General features: G+C 45.8%; 2 protein-coding genes across 11 annotated transcripts in view; one reads left to right on the top strand and one right to left on the bottom strand.

Moving 5' to 3' along the window:
* The window catches only part of PTPN21 (protein tyrosine phosphatase non-receptor type 21), a 76511-nt gene extending 69009 nt beyond the window's left edge, over positions 1-7502 (top strand). For all 5 annotated transcript variants that reach the window (XM_055538834.1, XM_055538838.1, XM_055538837.1 and 2 more), the window contains 6 exons: positions 20-157; positions 1284-1505; positions 3653-3781; positions 4015-4249; positions 4638-4798; positions 5037-7502. In XM_055538834.1, coding sequence (XP_055394809.1) covers positions 20-157; positions 1284-1505; positions 3653-3781; positions 4015-4249; positions 4638-4798; positions 5037-5165 — 1014 coding nt within the window. In that variant the 3' untranslated portion in view covers positions 5166-7502. The remainder of the gene's footprint in view (positions 1-19; positions 158-1283; positions 1506-3652; positions 3782-4014; positions 4250-4637; positions 4799-5036) is intronic.
* Positions 7503-19951: 12449 nt separating this feature from the next.
* SPATA7 (spermatogenesis associated 7) overlaps positions 19952-24322 on the bottom strand; it is a 39706-nt gene continuing 35335 nt past the window's right edge. For 3 of the 6 annotated variants that reach the window (XM_055538842.1, XM_055538843.1, XM_055538845.1), the window contains 2 exons: positions 21579-21636; positions 19952-21337 (listed from right to left, as the gene is read on the bottom strand). In XM_055538842.1, the coding sequence (XP_055394817.1) occupies positions 20777-21337; positions 21579-21636 (619 nt within the window). In that variant the 3' untranslated portion in view covers positions 19952-20776. The remainder of the gene's footprint in view (positions 21338-21578; positions 21637-24322) is intronic. The other 3 variants (XM_055538840.1, XM_055538841.1, XM_055538844.1) reach the window with 1 other exon arrangement.

Genomic DNA, 24322 nt, shown 5'->3' with positions numbered 1-24322 from the left:
CCTATAACTATTTTTGTAGGGAATGAAAAAGAGCCGAGGAGATGCAAAAAAAATCGGTCCTCTCAAATTGGCTGCTCTAAATGGACTCTCCCTGTCTCGACTGCCGCTGCCCGATGAGGAGAAGGACGTGCCGGCCAGAGCCACTAACGACGAGCGGGTACGTACGGGACCCCAGGCCGCCCACCTTCTCAGGGACGGCCGAGGCTGCAGAGCTGCCTTCCTGAGGATCTGCTGGATTTTCTAAGCCATTTGATAATCATAAAGCAGTGTTAACAACTTTGTAATCTGGACTGCAAAACTGGGGCAAGCTTATAGCTAATGCCTCAATAGATAATTTCAGGCTAACTGTTGATTTTTGTCTGTTGGCTTCTGGCTGTCATTCTTTACCTTCTTGTGGCCGTAAAGTGAGAGGAAATCAGCAGTTGCATGTGAGTACTCGTAGGAAAGAACATGACTGCTGTCCTGACATCAAAAACTTTTAACAGTGAACAACTACTGAGTTTTTCAAAACTTTCTTTGTGACTGAGACGTATTTGCTGTGAGGTTCTATTCTGTCAAAATTAGGCAGGCATGAATTATGCTAAGCAAAAATTACTTTGCTTACACCTGGATCCTGGAGATAATTTCCAACATGGATTATTTTCAGTGTTTTATATATCATATTACAGAGTGGAAGCACTTGTTCATAGAAGTTGGAATTAATTATCCTACTCTAGGATTTACTGTTCTCCAGGAGAACTTTCTGTTCTTAGGGGGTCAGGTAATTTAAAAAAATTTTTTTATATTAAAGTATAGCCAGTTAACAATGTTGTGATCTTTTCAGGTGGACAGCAAAGGGACTCAGCCATCCACGTACATGTATCCATTCTTCCCCAAACCCCTCTACCATCCAGGCTGCCACCTGGTATTGAGCAGAGTTCCCCGTGCTATGCAGCAGGTCCTTGTCGATTATCCATTTTAATTATAGCAGTGTATACAAGTCAGTCCCAAACTTTCTAAGGGGGTCAAGTAATTGACTATAGATTTAGAGAAAACGAATTCAGTGAATTATTCTAGAACAAGTTTAAACAGAACTTTGCATTCTATTTCTCACCAAGAAGATTATTTCATTTGTCCTTTCGATGTAATGACGTGTTAAATTTAACTTTGGTTTCATCTAGAATTTTCAGTATTGGGTAACACTAGACTTGAGGCAGAAAGCGAGTTTTCAGACGTGCAGTCAAGATGCAGCTGTGCGTGGCGTGGGACTGCAGTCATATTATTTCTCACTCTGTGTTTTCCAGTGTAAAATTCTGGAACAGCGGTTAGAACAGGGAATGGTATTCACAGAATATGAAAGAATTCTTAAAAAACGGCTAGTTGATGGCGAGTGCTCAACAGCACGCCTCCCTGAAAACGCAGAAAGAAATCGGTTCCAGGACGTGCTTCCCTACGATGACGCCAGGGTGGAGCTGGTCCCGACCAAGGAGAACAACACTGGCTATATCAACGCCTCCCACATCAAGGTGAGGGGAGTGTTAGGATGGTGGGGCAGAGTCCTCAGTTAAATCATTAACACAAGAGTGGCGAGACTTGTTTTCAAAAAACACCCTTGTTTTGAACCATTTTGACACTGTTTTGCAGGCTGGGAAATCCGTACCCCTGGGGGGACGGTGTGTGGTCCCTCTGCCCCCAGCATTGTCCCCAGGACTTCGGGGCCGCTCATTTGTCTGCCTGGAGCACTTGGTGCTTCTGAATCTGAAGCCCTCTCTCTAGCTCACAGGTTCTCTCAGGAGCAGCTGAATGGCTCCTTTTTCCTTGTCATGCACCTCCGTGCATTTTGATGTGACACACGTGTGTGTCGGATGGTGTCACCAATGCCGTCCCTCACACTGGAGCTGTCTGCGCTCCTTGCCCACTCTCTCCTTTTTAAACACTGTTTTGTTCTGTGGGCAAGCGGTGCCACTCCCCACCCCGCAACCCTGGCCCCGAAACAGGGTAATGCCATTTACCTGAAGTAGCGTTATGCCCAGTAAAGTAGAAAAAGGGATGGTCCATACGAGGATGGTGAGAAAAGCCAGAGGCTCTGCCTTCTCCGTCTCCGCAGCCTCTGTTCACACTGGCTGCGCAGTCAGTTCCTTACTCTGGAAAGAAGATGTTTCCTTCTAGTGAGTGAATGAGAAGGTGTCCACGATCAGGTGTTCTCTCTCTTCTTTCCCACGTTTTATTCAGTTTGCAGGTGACGTTGGATGAGAGCCATTTCGCAAGTGAGACTTCCCGGAGACCCAGCAGTCTGCCCTTGACAGTCTTTGGGAATCTGTGCATAAGCTTTTTATTTCTAAAAACCTTTTTATTTTGTATTGAGGTGTAGCCGATTAACCACGCTGGGATAGTTTCAGGGGCACAGTGAGGGGACTCAGTCAGACATACACAGGCACCCATTCTCCCGCAAACCCCTTCCCTGCAGGCGGCCACATAGCTCTGAGCAGCGCTAGTGGTAAAGAACCCACCCGCCAATGCAGGGGCCATAAGAGGCCTGGGTTCCATCCCTGGGTTGAAAAGATCCCCTGGAGGTGGGCACGGCCCCCCACTCCAGTATCCTTGCCTGGGGAATCCCATGGATGAGGAGCCTGGAGGGCTGCAGTCCATGGGGTTGTGCAGAGTCGGATGTGACTGAGGTGACGTGTTTAAAAACGGAGCATTTCTTTGGAATAGCGTATCCTGTCTCCCGTGACTGGATGGGTGAGAGTTGAATGCTGAGGCTCTGTGGTGGTATTTCGAGATCTTCAGCAACAGCAGGAGGAATTCTCAGATCGCCCCGTATCGCGTGGTGTGGGCCGCTGTCCTGACCTCTGAGTCAGGAAGTGTGTCGCCCCTCCTGCCCCCAGCCCTCCCCCTGGTCCTTGTTCGCTGTGGGGCCGGTGGGACGTGGTGGCATGACTCAGGCTGCGGTCTTAGTCCCAGGGTTTACCCAGGGCACTCGGGAAGCAGTTACGGCCATCACTCAGTAGTGGGGGAGCCGAGATCTAACCCCATTTCCTGACTACAGCTCTCATAATTATTAGAATGTTTTCCAGAAGGTTTTCAATCTTAAGTGGAAATTTAGTATCATTATATGGAGTGATCCTGACTCAGAAGTTCAGAGGTGAACTCCTTCTGTAGGAAGAGATTCCCCGCCCCCAGAAGTTTGACACTTGACTTAGGTTTTTGACTTAACTGCTTGTACTTGATCCTAGTATGTATCGTGCTTCATGAGGGAAGGTTGTGATTGAACTTTGGGGTGTGATGATGCTGGTGTTATTTTTATAAGAACCAGCACCTAACAGCAGGAATAACAGCCACTTATTGAGACCCTGTCATGTGCAGGGCATTGAATATACTGACTTGAGTAATCCCAGCAACATGAGGGCAGGGAGTATTTTTATTGTGCAGATGAGAACTGAGATTTGGAGAGATTAAGGAAATTGTCCCAGGTCACATATAGATGTTATATAAACTCATAATGCTTGTGCTTATAAAAGTGTCAGTGATGGAAATTACACTAATAAGGAAAAAGAATAAGATGAAAGTCTTTATCTAAATAGTTCAGTTCACTTTTTAAGTATTACCATGAACAAATGTATATGCATGTGTTATACACACACATACTCATTTTTTAAATCCCTAATTTCAGGTCTCTGTCAGTGGAATTGAATGGGACTATATTGCCACTCAGGGACCACTGCAAAATACCTGCCCAGACTTTTGGCAGATGGTGTGGGAACAGGGAATTGCGATTATAGCCATGGTGACGGCGGAGGAGGTGAGGACTCACTTCTCTTCCTTGACCTTCTCGCGGCCTCAGACGGACAGTGACGGTCACGCTGTGGGTCGTGACTTCAGAGAAGGGGGCGGGGGCGCAGGTCGGAGTCTCGAGACGGCTCCCCGTGAAGGGGCGTCCTCGGCCGGTTCGGGCCGCGTTTCTGAGACGGATCCCCGTGAAGGGGCGTTCTCGGCCGGTCAGGGCCGCGGTTCTGAGCGCTCTGTCTCTGACAGGAGGGCGGAAGGGAAAAGAGCTTCAGGTACTGGCCACGCCTCGGCTCGAGGCACAACACCGTCACCTACGGGCGGTTCAAGATCACCACCCGCTTCCGCACGGACTCCGGCTGCTACGCCACCACGGGCCTGAAGATGAAGCACCTGCTGAGCGGGCAGGAGCGGACCATCTGGCACCTGCAGTACACCGACTGGCCCGAGCACGGCTGTCCCGAGGACCTCAAGGGCTTTCTGTGTAAGCGTCTGCACTCCCGGCGCCGCGAAGGCCGCCACAGAGGCAGACCTACAGAGCCTCCTTTCCTGCCTCTGTATTGTTGCATGCGAGGCTGGGCTTATTTTAAACTGAAAATTGCAAGCGTTCAGGGGAAAGCTTAGTGCAGAGGTTTTACAGTATAACTTGGTTGGTCAGCAGCAGGCAGTTCCTGGTCCCTGAAGAGTTTTGCATTTTGCGGGTGAGAATAAACGGGAGCGCAGGTAGAGGTGGGGGCTCGCCGAGACCGCACTGTCGGCCAGTAGCTGGGCTGGTTCACCGGTTCCCGGTGCCCTGCGCCTGGGGCCGCCTTCTAAGTCGGCCTGATCGGCCTCAGTGCCTTGTGTCTGTCTGTGTCATCCGTGTTTCACAGCATACCTCGAAGAGATCCAGTCTGTTCGACGCCATACAAACAGCACGAGTGAACCCAAAAGCCCCAACCCCCCGTTGCTGGTCCACTGCAGTGCCGGCGTGGGACGGACAGGCGTCGTCATTCTGTCGGAGATCATGATCGCCTGCCTGGAGCACAACGAGGTGCTTGCTCCTCTGTGGGCGCGGGGAGAGGGGGGCCGGGCGCAGGGCCGGGCAGAGAGGTACCCCTGCCCCCCGTGGCCTGCCAGGGCTTTCTGCACAAACGTCCTGGGCTTCTCCGCGGGAGACTCCGAGTAGCCAAGAGGCTGCCTGCCTGCAGCAAGGTTCCCCCAGGACCTCCCCCCCCCTCCCCGCCCCGGGGTCTTGGGGAGCCGTGCCCTCACCCCACTTCCCTCGCCAGGCGCTGGACGTCCCGCGGGTGCTGGACATGCTGCGGCGGCAGCGGATGCTGATGGTGCAGACGCTGTGCCAGTACACGTTCGTGTACCGCGTGCTCATCCAGTTCCTCAGGAGCTCCCGGCTCATCTAGGCCCCGCGCTCGCCGGGACGGTCACGGAGGCGTTCACAGCTCGGAAAGGACGGAGACGTGCTGGCCTACTCGCGCTTTCGCTTTCGCGGGCGCCGCGTCGGGCGTAGGTGGCGGGAGGAGCGCGGGGCGCCGCGTCCGATGAGCCGCAGGAGGAGCAGGGCCGGGCCGAGGTGGAGGGGCCGCGCCGGGAAGGACGGAGCCCCAGGGCAAGGCCGCGGCTCCCGGCGCCCCTGTCTGACTTGCAGCACTTGCACACATGTGGCGATTGTATTTTCTCGATCAGTTCTCTCTGTTTTACTGAAGCTGTGCTGGGCAATTCTGGCAATCACTAAGGCGTATAGTTTTCTATCTTAAGCTAGTTTTTGATAATGGAATTTTATTTTATGACGAGAATATTTGGGGTTTTCTTGCTGAGAAACTAAACTTTTCATGGGGCTGATCCACAGATGTGAGTGGTTCTTGGATAACTTTGTATTTAAAACCATGTTATTTTTTTTTAAAAAACCCTTGGGTACTTAACAGTTAAGTAAGTTACCAAACCCAAAACTACAACAAGAATCCAAAAGTGTTATTTTTGAAACATAGAAAGCATTTTTATATTCAGAAAATTTTTTAATCCTAAAAGTTCTATATATTTGTACCTTCTATATTTTCCAAGCAAGAGTTCAACTTATTAAGGTACGGAAATGAGTCAGTTACTGAGAGTTAACATGGGGAATAAAGGCACATTTTTTTAATACATGTATGAGAATAATCAGATTCACTGTTTTTTTTCAGTATTATTCATAAACCCAAATGTGTTTGATTTTTTTTTTTTTTTTTTGGTTGAAAATGAAGTGAAAACAGTTGCATAAGATGGTTTTAAGCAATTTTTTTGGTTGCAAACAAATCTGTTTTTAATATATATGTTGCTTTATAGGGGAAACAGTACATAAGAGCAGACATATTGAAAGTGTTTTGGAAGGGATCAGGGGTAAGAGTACCGAGGATGACTAGGAGGAGATCACATGCAGAGGAAGCGCAGGACGGTAAATGCAAGTTGCCTTGGTCTTTACAAAGCACGCAGTGTCAGCTGCACTCACACTGAGCCGCCGGGCGGAGCGGGGCTCGGGAAGAGTGGGTGACCCCCCCCCCACCGTAGGTACCCCCCGGGAGACTCAGGGCCTGTCGCAGGTAATAGCTCCCTCTGTTTCCTTGAAGTTCTTCCACCTACAACTCTTTCTTTAAAAAAAAACAACAAATCAGGTTTATATTATTAAAAGAAGCTGTGAAGAGGCTTTGTTTTCTTTCGGCTGAAAGAAGGGAAGGGTTTGTTAATAGTCTCACCTCTTCTTCCCAAACCACAGCCCAGACCTGTGAGGCCATGGGACATGACCGTGGTGTCCAGGATGTCCTGGGGTTTCCTCGCCTCATTCCTCTAGCTTCACCCCTGCGGGCGTCTCGGGCTCCCCCTCCTCCGAGCCCCCAAGACCCCTTTTAGGCCCCTCCCCATGGGCAGGGGGTTTGCGAAGGGCTCGTCCCTCGGGGCCGAGGAGGTGATGGAGGACTGCCTGCACGTTTAGCTGAGGAGACTTCTCTTCCTTCCGGAGGCCACTTCTCCAACACATCAAGCTTCCCACACGTGAAACCCAGGGTTACTTCCCCCAGTGAACAGTGTCCGAGGGCGGCTCCGGTGCCAGGTTCACTCCTAAAGCAGTTCTCACTGTTGTCCCACCGAGTCTGCGGTTAGCTGTGAGACTGGGTTTCCTTCAAACAGCGTGTCCCTGCCTAACTCTGTCCCAGAAACCAACCGCTTAAGAGGAAATGCAGACGGCATCAATGAAAGTGAATATTGAAAGTGGGCCTCTTTCTCACTTGGTAACAAAGAATTGATTTTAAGTCTGAAATGATTTTAAAGAACAATAGACCCAAGTGTGGATGTTCAGAGCGTGCTCCCCAGGAGAATGGATTCAGAGTTTTTTTATTGCAGTGGTTCCCATCTTCACACCAGGTAAAGGACAGGTGTGTTTCTGACACTTTTTTCTTCCATTGGTACTTTTTTTTTTTAATGCTTTTCTGTCAGGTTTAAACATTTTGAAGTGTCCCATTGACAAGAACATATTGTAAAACAAAATTTTAAAGAGTAATATATGGTATGTTTGTGTTCCTGTTATAATTTGATTATAAGAAAATTATGAGGGCTAAATTACACTGTATAAAATGTCACTCTTAAAACTCGCATGTTTGACGTAGCTTCTAAGACCCATGTAATTTTTATGTGTCCCTTTTGAATTTTTAAACTTTTGATGAACAGAGAATATGAAAGTATTTCTGAATAAAAATAAATCCACATTTCTGGACTTTTGGAGTAATATGATTTTCAAGGTCAAACTGGAGAATGTTGTGGTTTCATCAGCTCAGCGTGTCTGAGTTGAGGATTTTCTGTCTGCCAGACTTACACAGTGCTTCAGTATCTTAGTGTCTTTTGATGGTTGATATTCTTAGTTTCATATCAAAATTACCAAAACGTGCATTTTTGCACACAGTAGCTTACAAGCCAGTGCTTCCGCTGACGAGTGCTGCCTCTCTGGCATCAGCTCTCCTGAGCAGTGGGCTCTTCAGATGAAATGCTCTGGTGGATAGTTTTGAACACGGAAAGTGTTCGTTTTAGAACCTCATTTGGAATTGCAATCTTCTTTACTTATTTTCTTCTGGAACATCCATTGTGAAACATTCAGAAAACCCTAGAATGTAGCCTTCGAACCATGTTGGCAGGATTGAGACAGAAGCTGTGCTTGCCCTGAAGCTCCCGGGAAGACCAAGGCCAGGACCGAAGCCCCGAGGAGGAGTGAGGATGGGCTGACGGCAGCGCGGCATGGGCAGCCTTTCTGCTGCTTCATCGGGAAAAGACAATAGTCCTTTCAAGTGGGTCAGTAACTTAATGTTCACAATATTAAGGAAATATAAATGTTCTCACTACATGTAATATAAAACTTTATACTGGGCTTCCTTGGTGGCTCAGATGGTAAAGAATCTGCCTGCAATGCAAGAGACCCAGGGTCGAACCCACTCCAGTGGTCTTATTAAAATATAAAGAATGACAGTTTATTGTAAATCATTTAAAAAATCAGACTTTTAAAGGGAATTCTTTTGGATAGACATTTAGGGAATTTGCTTTCTATCAGCATTTCAGGTAGAAGAAGCTAAACTCTCTCTTTCCAGTTTAAAGTGTATTTAAATGGTCTAAATTAGAGGGGACCCTTTTTTTTTTAACTGAGGGACAGACACTTCAAAAAGAGGGCTAGGTCCATTAGGAATTTGGGAAAACAATTCTTGAAAGAACATGAGTTTTTCAAAGTCCTGCAATAAGAGCTTAATTTACCCTAAATATCTATAATTAAAAAAATCAGAAAGTTTGGTGGTTTAAGGTTTTCATGTGTTAGGGGTGTGTGGACAGAGGATTTTAGAAAATAATTGAAAGGGTCCTTGGGTGGTTAAACTGGCGTAGTACAGGCAGTTCCCAGATAAAAATAATGCTCTAAAAGTTCCGATGTATGTGAAAGTATTGAGAGTATTGTCTACAAAGGGAAATATTACTGTAAGTGGGCCCTAACTCTGGTTTGTTCTCCCAAAGTTTGTTGAAACCACAGGGGTCTGAAAAGGTAGTCACACCCTCGTCATCAGTACTCGCACAGGGCAAGCCTCCTCCCCGCTGCACCCTGCTGGCCAGAGCACAGGACCAATTCTGGTTTGCCCGGCAGTGGGGCCTGGGCCTCAGCACACAGCTGAAGTCAGATTGATGAGTGTTTTGTCAGGGAGTTCCACGTCACGAGTGTCCCATCGTTTGAGAAACTCGAGTGGCGTGTGAAGGTCAGGGACGGGGTGGGTGAGCGGGGTGCCGAGAACCCCATGAGGGCGCCGGGTGGAGGCGGGTGAGCTGGCAGCACGTCCCCGCCTTGTCTGCTTCTGCCATGTGTCTGCCTTTGGGTGGTCCTGGCCTGGAGGAGGCGGGGACCGTGGGCCTGGGCCAGGGAGGTGGCGGGAGGTCCGCGGCCCCCAGCTGAGGACACTGGAGTCCCATGGCGAGTGTCCCCACAGCTGGAGTGTCTCTAGGTCACACGTGTGTGAGGTGGGCCTGGCTGGTGGCGTATTTCTAGAAATATGTAAAATACTCATTTTCTAAAAACTGGAGTAAATCTGAACTTCATCCAATATGTTGCTGGGTTCAGAAAGAGATAGTAAGCGTATGTTGCTATTGTTCAGTTGCTCAGTCGTGTCCGACTCTGCGACCCCATGGACTGCAGCACGCCAGGCCTCCCTGTCCACCACCAACTCCTGGAGTCCACCAAACTCATGTCCATCGAGTCGGTGATGCCATCCAACCATCTCATCCTCTGTCGTCCCCTTCTGCTCCCACCTTCAGTCTTTCCCAGCATCAGGGTCCTTTCCAATGAGTAACCATATACTTATTTTAAATTATGCTATTTAATATCACAAATAAATACAAATGAGTGACAAGAAGGGAATAATTGAACTACCTGTAGACATAAGAGATGCAGGTTCGATCCCTGGCTTGAGAAGGTCCGCTGGAGTAGGACATGGCAACCCAGTCCAGTGTTCTTGCCTGGAGAATCCCATGAACGGAGATCCTGGTGGGCCACAGTCCGTGGGGTCGCAAAGAGTCAGAAATGACTGAAGCAACTTAGCACACAAGCGTGCACACAGATCTAACCGTGTGGCTAACGTGCTGTTGGAAGGTTTTCAAAAATCACTTATTAGGTAGATCTTTTCAACATGATTCCGTCCATTAAACATGACTTTGTGGTGTGTCGTATAAAAGGACCGTTTAAAAATCTCAAAGATGTCTTGGCTGTGAATCTATAGTGCCCCCACCCTGGCTATAGCTGTTGCTGACGCCAGGGTAATGAATCTGCGATTTTAAACTGACTGGTAGGGGTTTTAAAACTGTATAAAGCCCAGTCCTTCATTTCGGTTGTCACCACCACCATTTTGAGTGCTCACGTGTATTTTAAATTCAAGCTCTGAAAGCTTAGTGAAGAAAAGATGTATTCACTCTCAGGAGCAGGTCTTTACCAACCAGGGAAGTTCAGACGGTTGGATTATCTGGGTTATCGCGGACGTGTGTCTGTCGGCCCTTACTTTTTGGGGTAGACTGATGTAATGGCGATGGCCTTCCGTCTCCATGCGCCCCTTTATCAGCTGAGGAGAACTGAACAAATAAGCGAGGAGGATAAGCTTGGTCACTCATCTTTCATAAGAGTTGCAAATATCACAGGTCCAACTGCTCTGTCATAAATGCTACGAGAGTCTCCAAACATCTTTTTCTAGAAATTTATTAGAAATCACATGAAATTAATGGACCATTGAATGAGAAATATTTATTGACAAGGGATTTAATCTTAGAGTTAACTGTCCTGAAGGGATCTAATGGTCTTGTACTTTTACTGGAATAATTACCATACTGGTTCAGTCTGGACCAGACTGGAATCTAAGTTCAGTCTTCCCAGTCTAGGAATCCCAGGTTGTGCAGTTGGGAAGGAATCCATCTGTCAATGCAGGAGATGCAAAAAAGAGCAGGTTCCATCCCTGGGTTGGAAGGATCCCCTGGAGAAGGCAATGGCAGCCCACTCCAGGATTCTTGCCTGGAGAGTCCCATGGACAGAGGAGCCTGGCGGGCTGCCGTCCGTGTGGTCGCGAGAATCGGGCACCACTGGACACGCGCCCACTGTGCTGTCAGCCTAACAAAGAGCCTGAAGAAAAGTAAATGTTCTCGACAGGTGACGAACATTTTCAGAACAGGCTTAATAAAAACGAGATTAAAAAGAAACCAAAATCTTAAGCCCACAAAACAAAAAGGTGAAAGAAAAAAAAAGGAAAAAAATGCTATAACTTGTAAAACTTCTAGATTAGTGCTTTGGTGGGTTTTATTTGCATAGTTTGGTTTTGTGGCTCAATAGAGAAGTTGAAGTAGTTGTTGTACAGGGATGATTCTTAACGTTTTTGAAGATTTTTCTGTTAGTGTGCGTTTAGGCTCTCCATATTAGATTTTTTTTCAATTCTATATTAAAAGTAAGCAGCTTAATTTCTTATTGTAGAATTGAGCTATTACACAGTTATCAGTGTATTCAATTTCTAAACAACACATTGAAAATGAGGGGAGAAAATAAAAATATTTTTTAAACTTTTAAGCCTTAAAAAACTTGAACAGTTAAACCTTACTCCGAAGGTTGGCACTGGGCCTTTAGAATATATTTTTTGCTTTTTACTGTATTCTCAAGTAATTTTTTACATTAAAATATAAAACAGCTTTTATCACGCGGACGTTAAACGTTTTCCTATGAAGCCACCTCAGTGTCTCCCTCGGCTGTGCTTGAGGGGGATTCCGAGTTCCAACAGCGCTACTTGGTTCAGACGAAGACCGCACTGCAGCGAGACAGGATGTTGTTGTATATTTCTTTGTTAAAAACTGAAGCAGTCCAAACCCCACCCATAGCAAATTAAGCAAAGCATAGTTTAAAAATGAATATCTGGTTAATAATGTATTTAAAAATTCCAGCTGCTGTTAATATGACTCAAATGTCCGCAGAAACTTAAATATTTAGAGACAATTTTTATGAAATACATTTTCTCAGAAAGTTCCCTATAATTCAAGCAATGCATTGGGAATTCTGCCTTTTCAAAATATTGTATATGTAGTTGTCTAGTATTTTCTAGTTTAAAAAGCAATTTTATGTGCTACTGTCTGATGATCAACAATGTAAAAACAATATATAATGTATAATCAGAAGAGCTTAAATCTGAGCTGCCATTGGTTTGTAAAAGTGTGTACATTTAATAGGCAAAAGAGTTTGAATGAATGTAATATATGTGAAGTGAATATATTATAGTCTATTTTTTGCCATAAAATAAATATTGTAGCAAGATATTATTTGTGTCTGAATAGTACAATTACAGCTGTTTTGTCTATTTTTTTTTTCATTTTAGTTCTTATTGCAAAGGTATGTAATTAGTCCCATTTCTCCAATGGGTTATTTTAAATTATGTTCCAGACAATAGATGTTTCTTTTAGTCGTTTACAGGCATCACACATTTCCACCATCATCAATCACTTACGAGTTAGAATGCATCTTGTCAAAACAGCCAACTTTGTTAATCAGGACATTTGTGGAACAATTAATGTATTTGAAGAATAAATATTTATGCACTTCCCTGCAGGTTGGCAGAGCTCCTCACACAATCATCCCTGTAGTGCAACTTGTTGTTAGTTGAGTGTCCACTTCACTTATTTTGTTATTCAGTCGCTCAGTCGTGTCTGACTCTTTGCGACCCCATGAATCGCAGCACGCCAGGCTCCCTGCCATCACCAACTCCCGGAGTTCACTCAAACTCGTGTCCATCGAGTCGGTGATGCCATCCAGCCATCTCATCCTCTGTCGTCCCCTTCTCCTCCTGCCTTCGGTCTTTCCCAGCATCAGGGTCTTTTTCAGTGAGTCAGTTCTTCGCAGCAGATGACTAAAGCATTGGAGTTTCAGCTTCAGCATCGGTCCTTCCAATGAATATTCAGGGTTAATTTCCATTAGGATTGACAAGGTAGTGCAATGTATCATTGGTTGAATGTCCACTTCATTTATTAATGGGCTTATTTTTGGATCAGCAACAGCAACATTGGAAATGTGTTGAAATCCAGATTCTTGAAGCATATCCCATGTCTAAAAATTCTGAATCAGAAACAGTATGAAAAAGTCATAAATGTTCAGTATAGACCGCAACTTGGGATTCATGACATAGCCAAGCTACAGTCAATAGGTTGACTGTGTCTTTATTTAGACCATTTTTATCAGGTTAATGATATTTACAATCGTGGCCGACTGACGGGCCCCCAGAGATGTCCCCTGAAGTTATGGATGTTTTACATGGCAAAAGGGGCTCTGCAAATGCCATTAAATCAAGGTTTTTGAGATGAGATTGTCCAGGATTATCCAGGTGGGCCCAGAGGAACCACGGGGTCTTTCTCAGAGGGAGGCGGGGGGGTCACAGTGAGCAGAGGCGTGATGAGAGAAGCAGAGGTGAGAGATTTGAAGATGCCACGCTGCTGGCCTTGACGATGGAGGCACGGGCCACAGGTGAAGAGATGCAGGCAGCCGCTGAAAACTGGAAAAGGCGAAAAACACATTCTCCCCAGAGCCTCCAAGAAGAATGCAGCCCTAGCAACACCTTGGCTTTATGACTTCTGCTTCCAGAACTGTAAGTTGGGAGGTTTTATTTTAAGCCATTGCGTTGGTGGAACTTGTTACAGCAGCAACAGAAAACTTATAAAATAATATTCTTCACAGGAAAAACAGCGGTCAACTCACCTTTTAAAAAATTGTTTTCATTTTTTTTAATTGAGGTATACTTGACTTACAGTATATATGTTTCAGGTGTATAACACAGTGATTCCCAATTTTTAAAGGTTACACTCCAGTTATAGTTACTAGGAAACACTGGCTGTGTTCCCTGTGCTGTATAATAAACGCTTGTTGCTCATCTATTTTACACCCAGCACTTTGTGCCTCTTAGCCCCCTGCACCTGCGTAACCCTCCCCCATCCCTCTCCTGGCTGGTAAGCACTAGCTTTTTATATATGTTTCTTTTTTGTTATATTCCCTAGTGTGTTGTATTTTTTAGATTCCAAATGTAAGTGATACACAGTATGGGATTTCTCTGATTTATTTCACTAAGCATAAAACCCTTCAAGTCTATGTTGATGGAGATGGAAAATTTTCATTCTTTTTTATGACAGAGTAGTATTCCATCCAGAGAAGGCAATGGCACCCCACTCCAGTACTCTTGCCTGGAAAATCCCATGGATGGAGGAGCCTGGTGGGCTGCAGTCCATGGGGTCGCTAAGAGTCGGACACGACTGAGCGACTTCACTTTCACTTTTCACTTGCCTACATTGGAGAAGGAAATGGCAACCCACTCCAGTGTTCTTGCCTGGAGAATCCCAGGGATGGGGGAGCCTGCTGTCTATGGGGTTGCACAGTCGGACACGACTTAGCGACTTAGCAGCAGCAGCAGCAGTATTCCATCACACACACACACACACACACAAATACATATTACATATATATACTCACAACACATCTGCTTTATCCACGCATCTGTTGATGGACTCTTCGTTGCTTCCGCGTCTCAGCTGTTGTAAATAATCCTATGAACGTTGGCGTACATGTATCTTTCACTGCGTGACTCCTTTCTTTGGGTATACCGTCCACACTGGAGCTGCTGTGTCCTGTGCTGGTTCTGTTTTTTGTCCTCGAGAACCTCCGTACTGTTCTCCGCGGTGACTGTGCCAATTCCCACTCCTGCCAGGTGTTCAAGGATCCCTTTTCTCCACATTCTTGCCAGCACGTGTCGTCTGTGGTCTTTGCGAAGATGGCCATTTTGACAGATGTGAGATGCTGGTCTGTTCCGGGGGCTGGGTCCAGAGGCTGGTGTCAGGCCATCCGTGTGTCGGTCCGTGGGGCTCAAAGAGCTCGCACAGTGGCTGTCCTTTGGTGAGCCCGTGAGGCCAGCCCTGAGGCCCGAGCAGAAGCCCGGGGGTGGGGGCGTGGCCCCGGCTGGTGGAGGGGGCTCAGTCCCGTGTCCTCTGGCTGAAGGACTGGGGCTCCGGTCCACTGCTGTGTGCTGGGGCCAGGACTGGGCCCACTGGGGGTGCAGCACTGGGCCCCAGGGCAGCTGTGGGCTCAGGGGGATCTTTAGGCAGCCTGTCTAAGGTCCCCTGAGGAGGGCATGGCTACCCACTCCAGTATTCTTGCCAGAGAATCCCCTGGACAGTGGAGCCTGGTGGGCTACAGTCCATGGGCTCGCAAAGCGTCGGACAGGACTCAGCGACTAGACGACAGTCTGCAGGTCAGTGGGGCTGTGTCCCTGCCCCGCTGGCTGTTTGGCTGAAGTGCCCCAGTATTGGTGCCTACAGGCTTGTGGGCAGGGGCAGAGCTGCGTCCCGAGGCTAATAAGCTAGAGACAGATAGATAAAGTCGCTCAGTCGTTTCTGACTTTTGAGACTTTTGGACTGTAGCCCGCCAGGCTCCTCTGTCCATGGGATTCCCCAGGCACAAACACGAGTGGGTTGCCACGGCCGCCTCCAAATAAGCTAGAGGGTGGATTCCAACATGGTGCTGGCCGACACCAGTGCCCACGTGGTAGAACAAGCTCCCCACGTGCTGCCGCCAATGCCTGAGTCCCCAGGGCAGGCTCCCGCATCCCCCTGCCTCTCCAGGAGACTCTCGGGACTGGCAGGAACGTCCAACCCAGACTTCGTTCAGATTATTGCTTCCACCCTAGGTTCTGGAATATGAGATTTTGTGTGAGCCCTTTAAGAATGGGGCTCTATTTAGGACTGAATTTGAGACTCCTGAGAGCCAGCTATGCTGGCCTTCAAAGCCCAGACATTCTGGAGGTCCATATTCCAGGTGCAGGACCTCTGGGTTGGGGAACCCAGTGTGAGGCTCAGACCCCTTGCTCCTCGGGGAGAGCCTCTGAAATTGTAATTCTCTAATTTGTATGTTGCCCACCTGGGGGGTATGTGATTTGATTATATGCAGCTCCACCCCTCCTACCCGTCTGTGAGTCCTTCTTTATATCTTTAATTGGAGAAGATCTTTTTTTGTAGGCAGTTGTACTTTTCATAGGTGTTCTGTAAATAGTTGTAATTTTGGTATGCCCATGAGAGAAGGTGAGCTCGGGGTCTTTCTACTTTGCCATCTTGGCCCACCTCAACCCACCTGTTCTAAAATCTTGGAAGGTGAGTGTGGAGCCCTAGCATCCAGGACTGCCAGGCATTTTTGCCTCAAAACTTGAATGTTGGTACAGGACGGTTCTCAAGGGAATAAGGGTGGCTTTGGAGCAAAGCTTTCTTTACCCCAATTCAAAGCGTCTTCTCCCTGGCCTTGGAATTCAATACACAGCTTTGTTTTGGTGGGGATGTGCCATTACCGGATGCCCCTGCTGCTTTTAAGAGGTCTGGGCAAGCCATCACGCTTGCGAGCATCTCCTATCACCCGAGTGTGAGTTTAGCAGGCGGCTTTCCAAGACTATACTAGCGCGTGAAGGGTGATGAGGGGTCCCCACTTCTAGGTGTAGATTATTTAATTTGTAATTTCTAAAGAGCCTAAGAATTAAACTAATGTTAACTTTGGCATATTAAAACTAAGAGAAATCTTTGGATCATGTAATCGGAACTCTTTTTAAACAAAGGCCCAGAATAAAGTAATTTGTTGGTGACCACACAGCTAATTCAACCACTGGGGGAATTGTCATCTTGCCCCATAAAAGCTATTCTGATCTTTTCTAATTGTTTTCACTGGGGGAAAAAAATGTGGCTTTTTAAAGCTTCTTAGGAGAATGCTAATTTATATTTTAAACCATTTGAAATGTGAGCAAATGACATTTTCATGTAATTTAGCAATTTGCTACATTGCTCCTTCTAAATGGGGAATTTGCCCTCTGAGTGTAAAGAGAGGAGGAAATATCTGTCCTGTTTCCCTATAACCTTGTCTAGAGCTAAACCTCCCCTCTGGGTCAAACTGTCTCTGTGCATGAACAAATGCATCCGTTCTTTGAGGCTCCAAAGAGAAACAGGTTCTTTCTCTTGAGAAGCCCAGCGCCAGGACGGGAGACCAAGTGCAGTCTAAACAGTATGATAATCGCACGGCAGACGTGGAAGGTCTCACCCAGAGCAGGGGACATCTGTCGGAGCAGCTGCTCAGGCTCCCTGTGTCACCTTCCCTCTGGGCTGTCAGTTCAGCCCCAGGGGCCCCAGAGGGGAGATGGTGTTTGGAGCGGAGGGCAGGTGCAGGGGCAGAGACGGGAGCGACCTATTTGGGAAGAAGCAGTTAAGATGCTGAGGATGCTTGGGCGAGCCTAGCGAGAGATGAATTGGGAGGAAAGCATGACTTTATAAACAAATGCAAAGGCGCCTGTACCTTTTCCGGTTAGCAAGAGGAAACTCAGTTTGGCTTGTGTTTTAGAGAAGGGAGTGACATGGTCTGTTGGTCTGTTTGACAATAACAGTAGCGGCCTGTGAGTCTTTCTCTAAGAACCTGTTTAACTTCTTACAACCCTGCAAGGAAGGCTCTGTAACTACCCGGTTCAACACAGGAAAAGCAGGAGGAAGGTTAGTAACCAGCTTAAAGTCACAGCTCATAAGGATCAAACCTGAGCGACTGGGCTCAAAACACTCATCAACGACTCTGCAAATCAAAGAATGAGCTGTGGGAGAAGCAGAGGGAAAGAGAAATTAATATCCTGATCTGAGACCAAGCCAGTGTTTCCCAGACTTACCATTTACTTCACCTTTACAGAACCTTGGCCATCTGAGAACCACTTTTAATGTTTCTTTAAACCAAAAAAAAAAAAAATCTTTAAACCAGCTCATCTCTATAAATTTTACAGGGAATCCTGAGGATAACAACAACAGAAAACCCTAAAACATATAGTCAGGATGGGTCATGGGCTCAGAGACAAGAGGCTGTACCCAGAGTTGGAAGGCAGAGAAGACTGAGGTGTCTGAGCAGGCAGGGAGTCTGGGGCAGGGCCCCAGGTGGGGAGGTGCAGCAGGAAGGCCGTAAGCTCCAGCAGAGGGGGAAATGGGGTGCCGACAAGCGCAAGTGGGTGCGGGCTTCGTGGTGGTGAGGCTGGGGCTGAAGGCAGGAGCCTTGGGGGCTGGAGGAGCGGGGGAGCCCCAGACGGGACAGAGTGGGGCATGTGTGAGTGATGGGAGACCCAGGTGGGTGCCAAGAAAGGTCACAGAGGGTGAAAGAGGACTGCGGGATGTGGAGCGGAGTGAAAGGCGCTCAGTCGTGTCCCACTCTTTGCGACCCCATGGACTATGCAGTTCTCCAGGCCAGAACACCATGCTGGGCAGCCTATCCCTTCTCCAGGGGATCTTCCCGACCCAGGGATTGAACTGGGGTCTCCCACATTGCGGGTGGATTCTTTACCAGCGGAGCCACTAGGGAAGTCCATATGCCTACTTTGGGTAACATATATTTATAAGTATTTCAAAGAATGGCTTTTACATAATTATTTCAATAGATATTAATAGTTATGCAAATGCAGTCTTTTAGACTTGTAATATTGAAATGTATTCTCTACACAATTTAGAAAATGGCTAATTTCTTGGATAAAACAGTGTATTTAGAAGTCCAAAAGCCAAGTAAATCCCTATTTTGGACTTTTGACAGATCTTGGCGGTTTAGATTTTCCACAGTTGCCTGTTTGCATCTTTTGTTGTTGAGGGTAAGATAACAACTCCACAGGTGAGAGCAGGGGGTCGGCAGGGCCAAGGAAAGAATGCACAGGATGATCTGGGGCCTGACACTGGGCACCCAGCCCGACCGTACTGCAGGCTGTCCCCGAGCCCAGGTTCTGAACAGTTTCCCGTACTTGAGACTGTCATCCACCCACCACCAGAAACCAGTTCTAATACCTCCAGTGATACACACCACCTTTTGGGAAACGCTTGTGTGGGCAAAAGAGTGCTAAAAGCTTGGATTAAAGAATGAGATACTTGGAGGGAATTGCTAAATTTCTAGAAGAACGTTTGGGTTATCACCCATATTCTGATTCATCTTTTTATCCTCCATGGTGCCCAGGCATGAAACCGTTATCTAAGTTACTCACATATTTCCATTACTGTGAGTGGTTGAAAAGACCTCAGGAGAGATGAGTCTTCTGAGACGTATCTGAGTTCAGTTAAGGATCCTGTTCATGAAGTACACCGGCAAGGGGAGGGTATCAGACTGGGCCTGGTAGAAGGTTCATCTGCACAAGAAGGGATGGCGTTTCAGTCAATAGGCCATCCAAGTGCACTGATTACTGAAAGGCCTGGACGCTTTAGATACTGCAGGAAAGAGAGGAAAGAAAGTAAAGAGACTGTTGTTGTTTAGTCGCTAAGTTGTGTCCGACTCTCTTGTGACCCCATGGACTAGCCCGCCAGGCTCCTCTGTCCATGGGATTCTCCAGGCAAGAATCCTGGAGTGGGTTGCCGTTTCCTCCTCCAGGGTATCGTCCTGCCCCAGGGATTGAAGCCAGGTCTCCTGCCTTAGCAGGCAGATTCTTTACTATCTGAGCCACCAGGGAAGCCCCAAGATGACAGCAGACGATGCTTAATGTTTTAGGAGCTACTCCAGGTTATAGGCCCTTCCCCCAGTGCCTGCAAAATCACTATGTCTAGGTAAAATCTGTTCCCCTATCAAGGGACTTCAGAAATTGTGGTCCACAGGCCCTAAGGGGAGCTGGGTGATTCTTACTTTCTCACATTCACACCCTTGTATCCTGCCTCTTAATGTGGGCAAGACCTGTGACTTTTTTTTTTCTTTTTTAGAACATCTTTATTTTATAGCATCAGTAATATCCAATCTAAATTTCTGATTTTACAATGCTCCCATGTCTTAATAATCACAAAATACAGGAAAAGAAGTAGAAAATTTTAAGGAATACTACGGACAGATATCTATGGGGTCGCAAAGAGTCAGACACGACTGAAGTGACTTAGCAGTAGCGTGGACACATATGATTTTGCTTGTCGTACCAGACTCCTCCAGTGGCAGACAGAAAGGTGTAGTTTAATTAAGAAGTGACATGGGGAATAAGCTGATCCCAAGGGTAAAGAATATTTTCTATTTAAAGCACTATTTTTTATGACAAAGAATATATTACAGACTGTGGTTAGCCTCTGTTCCAAATAAATGTAAATTGCCTAATTGCCAAAACAAAAAAGGTCTCGCTTTTTTAACTCTATCTATAAAGGTAAGCACTGCATTTAGCTTCAAGTCAAACAGGTAAGCATGAATCACTTTTTCCAATAGCAAATTTAGCTTTACAGATATCTATGTATATTTAGCATCAGCAGAAAAGGCATTCATTTCAGAAGAATTAAAAATAGATCCTTTCTCCTGTTAATTTAGAAAACCCTGATTCAGATAGTTTTTACTTTTCTGATTCTCATCATTATACTATCACGTGAGAAAACAGAGTACTGTGTAATACACGTGTGCGCTCCGCTGTGACTTGTTTTTAACCAAGAGAATAACGGCAGAGGTGACGGAAGTCACTCCTGTGACGCACGTCAGGCTTGTTTTCTGAGACTCCGTCCGGCTAGAAGAGCCTCCCTCATTCTCCCGTGAGCCTTAGAGAGGCAGGCAGCCATGCTGTGAGTGGTCTATGGAGAGGGCCACACGGCAGGGAATGGGAACAGCCTCCAGTGGGCACGGTCAGCAGGCAACGGAAGCCTTCAAACTGAAAGCTACAAGGAAGACGTCCTGCCAACCACCTGGGAGAGTCTGGAAGCAGAGGCTACCCCCGTGGCCCCAGCCGAGCCCTGGCTGGTATGTGTGTGAGACCAAAGGCAGAGAGGACCCGCCTAAGCTGTGCCTGGACTCTTGATCCACAGAAACTGTGTGATAAATAATACATGTGTGTTGTTTTAGGCTGCTAAATTCATAGTAATTTATTATACAACATAGACAAATACAGAACTCTTAACATATAAAAGTAAGAAAAAAAAGGAATATTGAATGATTGGCCATTCGGGATATTTATTGGTGAAGATCAGACATCCAAGATCAGTTCTCAATTCTCATTTCCATGATTCTCAGCGTCGGTCCTTCCACCTCCTGACTGTCGTTGACTCTGCACAGCTGCATGGCAGGCACGAGCGCCGCGCTGAGGCAGCACAGCTCCGTGGAGGCCTCCGCCCTCTCAGCATCACTGTCGCCCTCAATGACGCTCACGGAGGTCTCCTGGTCTAGCAAACTGTCTGACACGCTTCCATTTTTCTCATCCCAAACTGAAGTCTCAAGATTTGTTTCCTCATTCACCTGCTGAATGATAACCCCTTCTGTATACTTTGATTTATAGATGGGGAGGAAAAATTCATTCGAAGAGACTATCTCATTCTCTTCCTTTGGTATAGTCAATAACATGTTCAAAGCTTTTTGGTATTCCTGACGTTCCTGTTGAATGATTAAATCTTGTTCACTTTTATTTTCATTTTGTTCTAAATTCTCAGCCTTTTCAATATCACATAAATGCAATGTATCCACGTCGTCTAGCCTTACTGAGTTTTCCTTGGACATGCAGCCTAAGTCCACCTTTAAGACATGTAGCAGCTGGCGCATTTTTTCCTGGAATTAAAAAAATACAAGAGTAATTATATTAATTAGGTGAGTCAAGGCTGCTGCAGCGCTGCTCACCTCCATGGGGTTAATACTGCTTCCTCCTCATTCTGCCTGTATCTCCCCTCTCCCCACATACACAGAAAGGGCAAGAGAAAAAAAGTGTCTGCTTTTAATGCATTCTTTGAGAGAAAGGTAAACTTGCAAATTCTTTCTATATTAGGATTTTTCTTATAAAGTTAAAACAAACCTCCTCCAAATGATGTTTATTTTGTTTTATATGTCTCTCAAACAGTCGTTCCAGAAACCTACAAATGATAAATAAAAATGTTAATGGTCTCAAAATCAGAAAACCAACTAAATACAGAGAGTCATGCCATAACTAAAGTACTAAAGGCTGGAAAATCTGTTTTAGATGACCCTTTTTCTTTCCAAAGATACACACTATAATCCTCCTCTGTTCTATCAAGCTCTCCAGTGTGGAAGTCGGTGTGACTTCTACTATGTTTAAGTTATGTTAACAGATGCCAATGTCTCTTCTGAGAGACTGCACGCTGCTTACATTTCTGTGAAATAAACGGTTTGACATGAGGTTGTAACACTCCCCCGTCCACTAAAGAGCTCTGTATCCTTTTTCTCTCTCACAAACACCAAAAGCCTTCCCTCCTCCCTTTCTCTGTCACATACACTCATCCTCCAAAAGCAAACTCTAAAGAAAATTCTCTTATAAAGCATTACTTTACAATGTTTCCTAAATTATACTTGAAAAGATATTCCACTCAGGGTAAACTGACATAGTAAGTTAAAGTTATCACTTATTGTGGACTTCCCTGGTGGCTCAGATGGTAAAGCGTCTGTCTACAATGTGGGAGACCCGGGTTCAATCCATTTGTGCTGGACATGCGATAATCATTATATCTCTAATCATGACCAATAGATGTGTGCTCAGTCGCTTCAGTCGTGTCTGACTCTCTGTGACCCCATGGACTGTAGCCCACCAGGCCCCTCTGTCACGGGATTCTCCAGGCAAGAAGACCGGAGTGGGCTGCCATGCCCTCCTCCAGGGGGTCTTGCCAACCCAGGGACAGAACCCTTGCGTCTTGGGTCTCCCGCATTGGCGGGTGGGTTCGTAACCACTAGTGCCACCTGGGAAGCCAACACCGGCAGAGAACGGTGTTAGAAAGCCCGTTCCAAGATGAGAGAGCAGTACATCTAAGACGAGGACTTCCTCTCCCCCGAGGTCACAGCCACCAAGAGCATTTAACCCAGACGTGTCTGGCTTCAGGCACATTCTTTCAACTACACCAGCCCTGTCTAGCTACCACAGGCGTGTATCAATTGGTTTTTTGAAAACTACTCATTTGTTACTATCAATGAAGTTATGAGACAATCTTAGATTTAATTATTCTGAATTATTTTGAAATTTTTAAAAAGCCCAAGAAATCTGTATTCTTTATTTTACAACTATCATTGATGTTTACTGGGCACTTTTCTATGCATATATATTTCTTTATGAAAACTGGGATTAAATAATACATACTGTTTTGATATCTATACTGTTTTCTAACCAGTTATATTATTTTGAACATCTTTATGTAGCAATAAATTCACTTCTGCAACATCATTTAAAATATCTGAACAGACCTGACTATTATAAACATTCTAAAATTTATTCAACTGAACCTTTACTATTCAGTATGCAGGCTGACTCCATTTTATTGTGCTACTATAAAAACTGTCACAGTAAAAAGCCTTATTAAATGAAAAATGTGAGTTTTAATGCTCTTAAGCATGAATGTGTATTTTTCATGTCAACTTTGTTTTGGCTTCTAATCTTTTGTTTTTTTGATTTATAGTTGGAGGCAGTGTTTTTGTTCTGGTGGTGGTAAAAAAACAAAACTATATAACATAAAATTTACCATCTTAACCAATTTTAAAATTTACAGTTCAGGAGTAGTATGTATATTCACGTTGTTAAATAGAAACAACTTATTAAAAATGCCTCCACTTGACATACTATTATGCAGGGAAAGCATGTAGCATATACACAGTAGGGTCTTCTAATACACATCAGAAAGTTTCATCTAAATGAATTTCAGCTAAATAAAAGTTCAAGCTGGTTCAGGACAACGGGTTCCTTAAGATACATAGTACTAAGATGGTTTCACAAACCTCCCCTTTCACTGGCTGTGTGCAAACCTAGTCTTTAATTTGTCCTCACGTTACTAGTAACAGTCGTAACACAAAAAGCCTGCTTTTGATCTTCATGACAGTTTCAGATAGTAAGAAGAGATGATGGAATTTTGCAAAGAAGCAGCAAAAATTTAGTGTGCTAGCCTACTATAAACTAAAAGATGTAGTAGTTTTGTCTTTTCTCTGTATGGGATGTTTACATGTACGATAATGTCATCTCTGAATAAAGACAGTTTTATGGTTTTCTTTCAAATGTGGATACCGTTTCTTTCTTTTTTTGAAATTGAGGTATGGCTGCCCTGTACCCTGTACTCAGGAACACACATAACGCTTTGCTATTGTATCCACTGCGAGAGCCAGGCAAGTGCAGCTACGGCTGCCACCACCGCATGGCTACAGAGGAAGTCTTTTCTTGTAACGAGAACGTGTAAGATCTATTCTTCCAGCACCTTTCAAATACACAACATGGCGTTGCCAACGGCAGCTGTCACCGCTGCACGTTATGTCCCCAGGATCTGATTAGCTTACAACTGCAGGTCTGTACCTCGGACTCCCTTCCACCGTTCTGCCCCATTCCCCCCATGCCCACCACCCCACCTCTGGCAATTTGCTCTTTGTATTTAAGGGATGTAACAGTATTTAGATGAATAAAATCTCTATTCTTTTCTCTATCTCCCCTAAACTGTGAACCTGCCTTACAGTATGAATTGTGTTTAGTCGCTCAGTCGTGTCCGACTCTTTGCGACCCCGTGGACTGTAGCCCACCAGGCTCCTGTCCATGGGATTCTCCAGGCCAGAAGA

Source organism: Bubalus kerabau, chromosome 10 (assembly GCF_029407905.1).
Source record: "Bubalus kerabau isolate K-KA32 ecotype Philippines breed swamp buffalo chromosome 10, PCC_UOA_SB_1v2, whole genome shotgun sequence".
Taxonomy (NCBI): Eukaryota; Metazoa; Chordata; class Mammalia; order Artiodactyla; family Bovidae; genus Bubalus; species Bubalus kerabau.
Note: the sequence above shows the minus strand (reverse complement) of the source record. Positions and strands in the feature narration are given on the sequence as shown.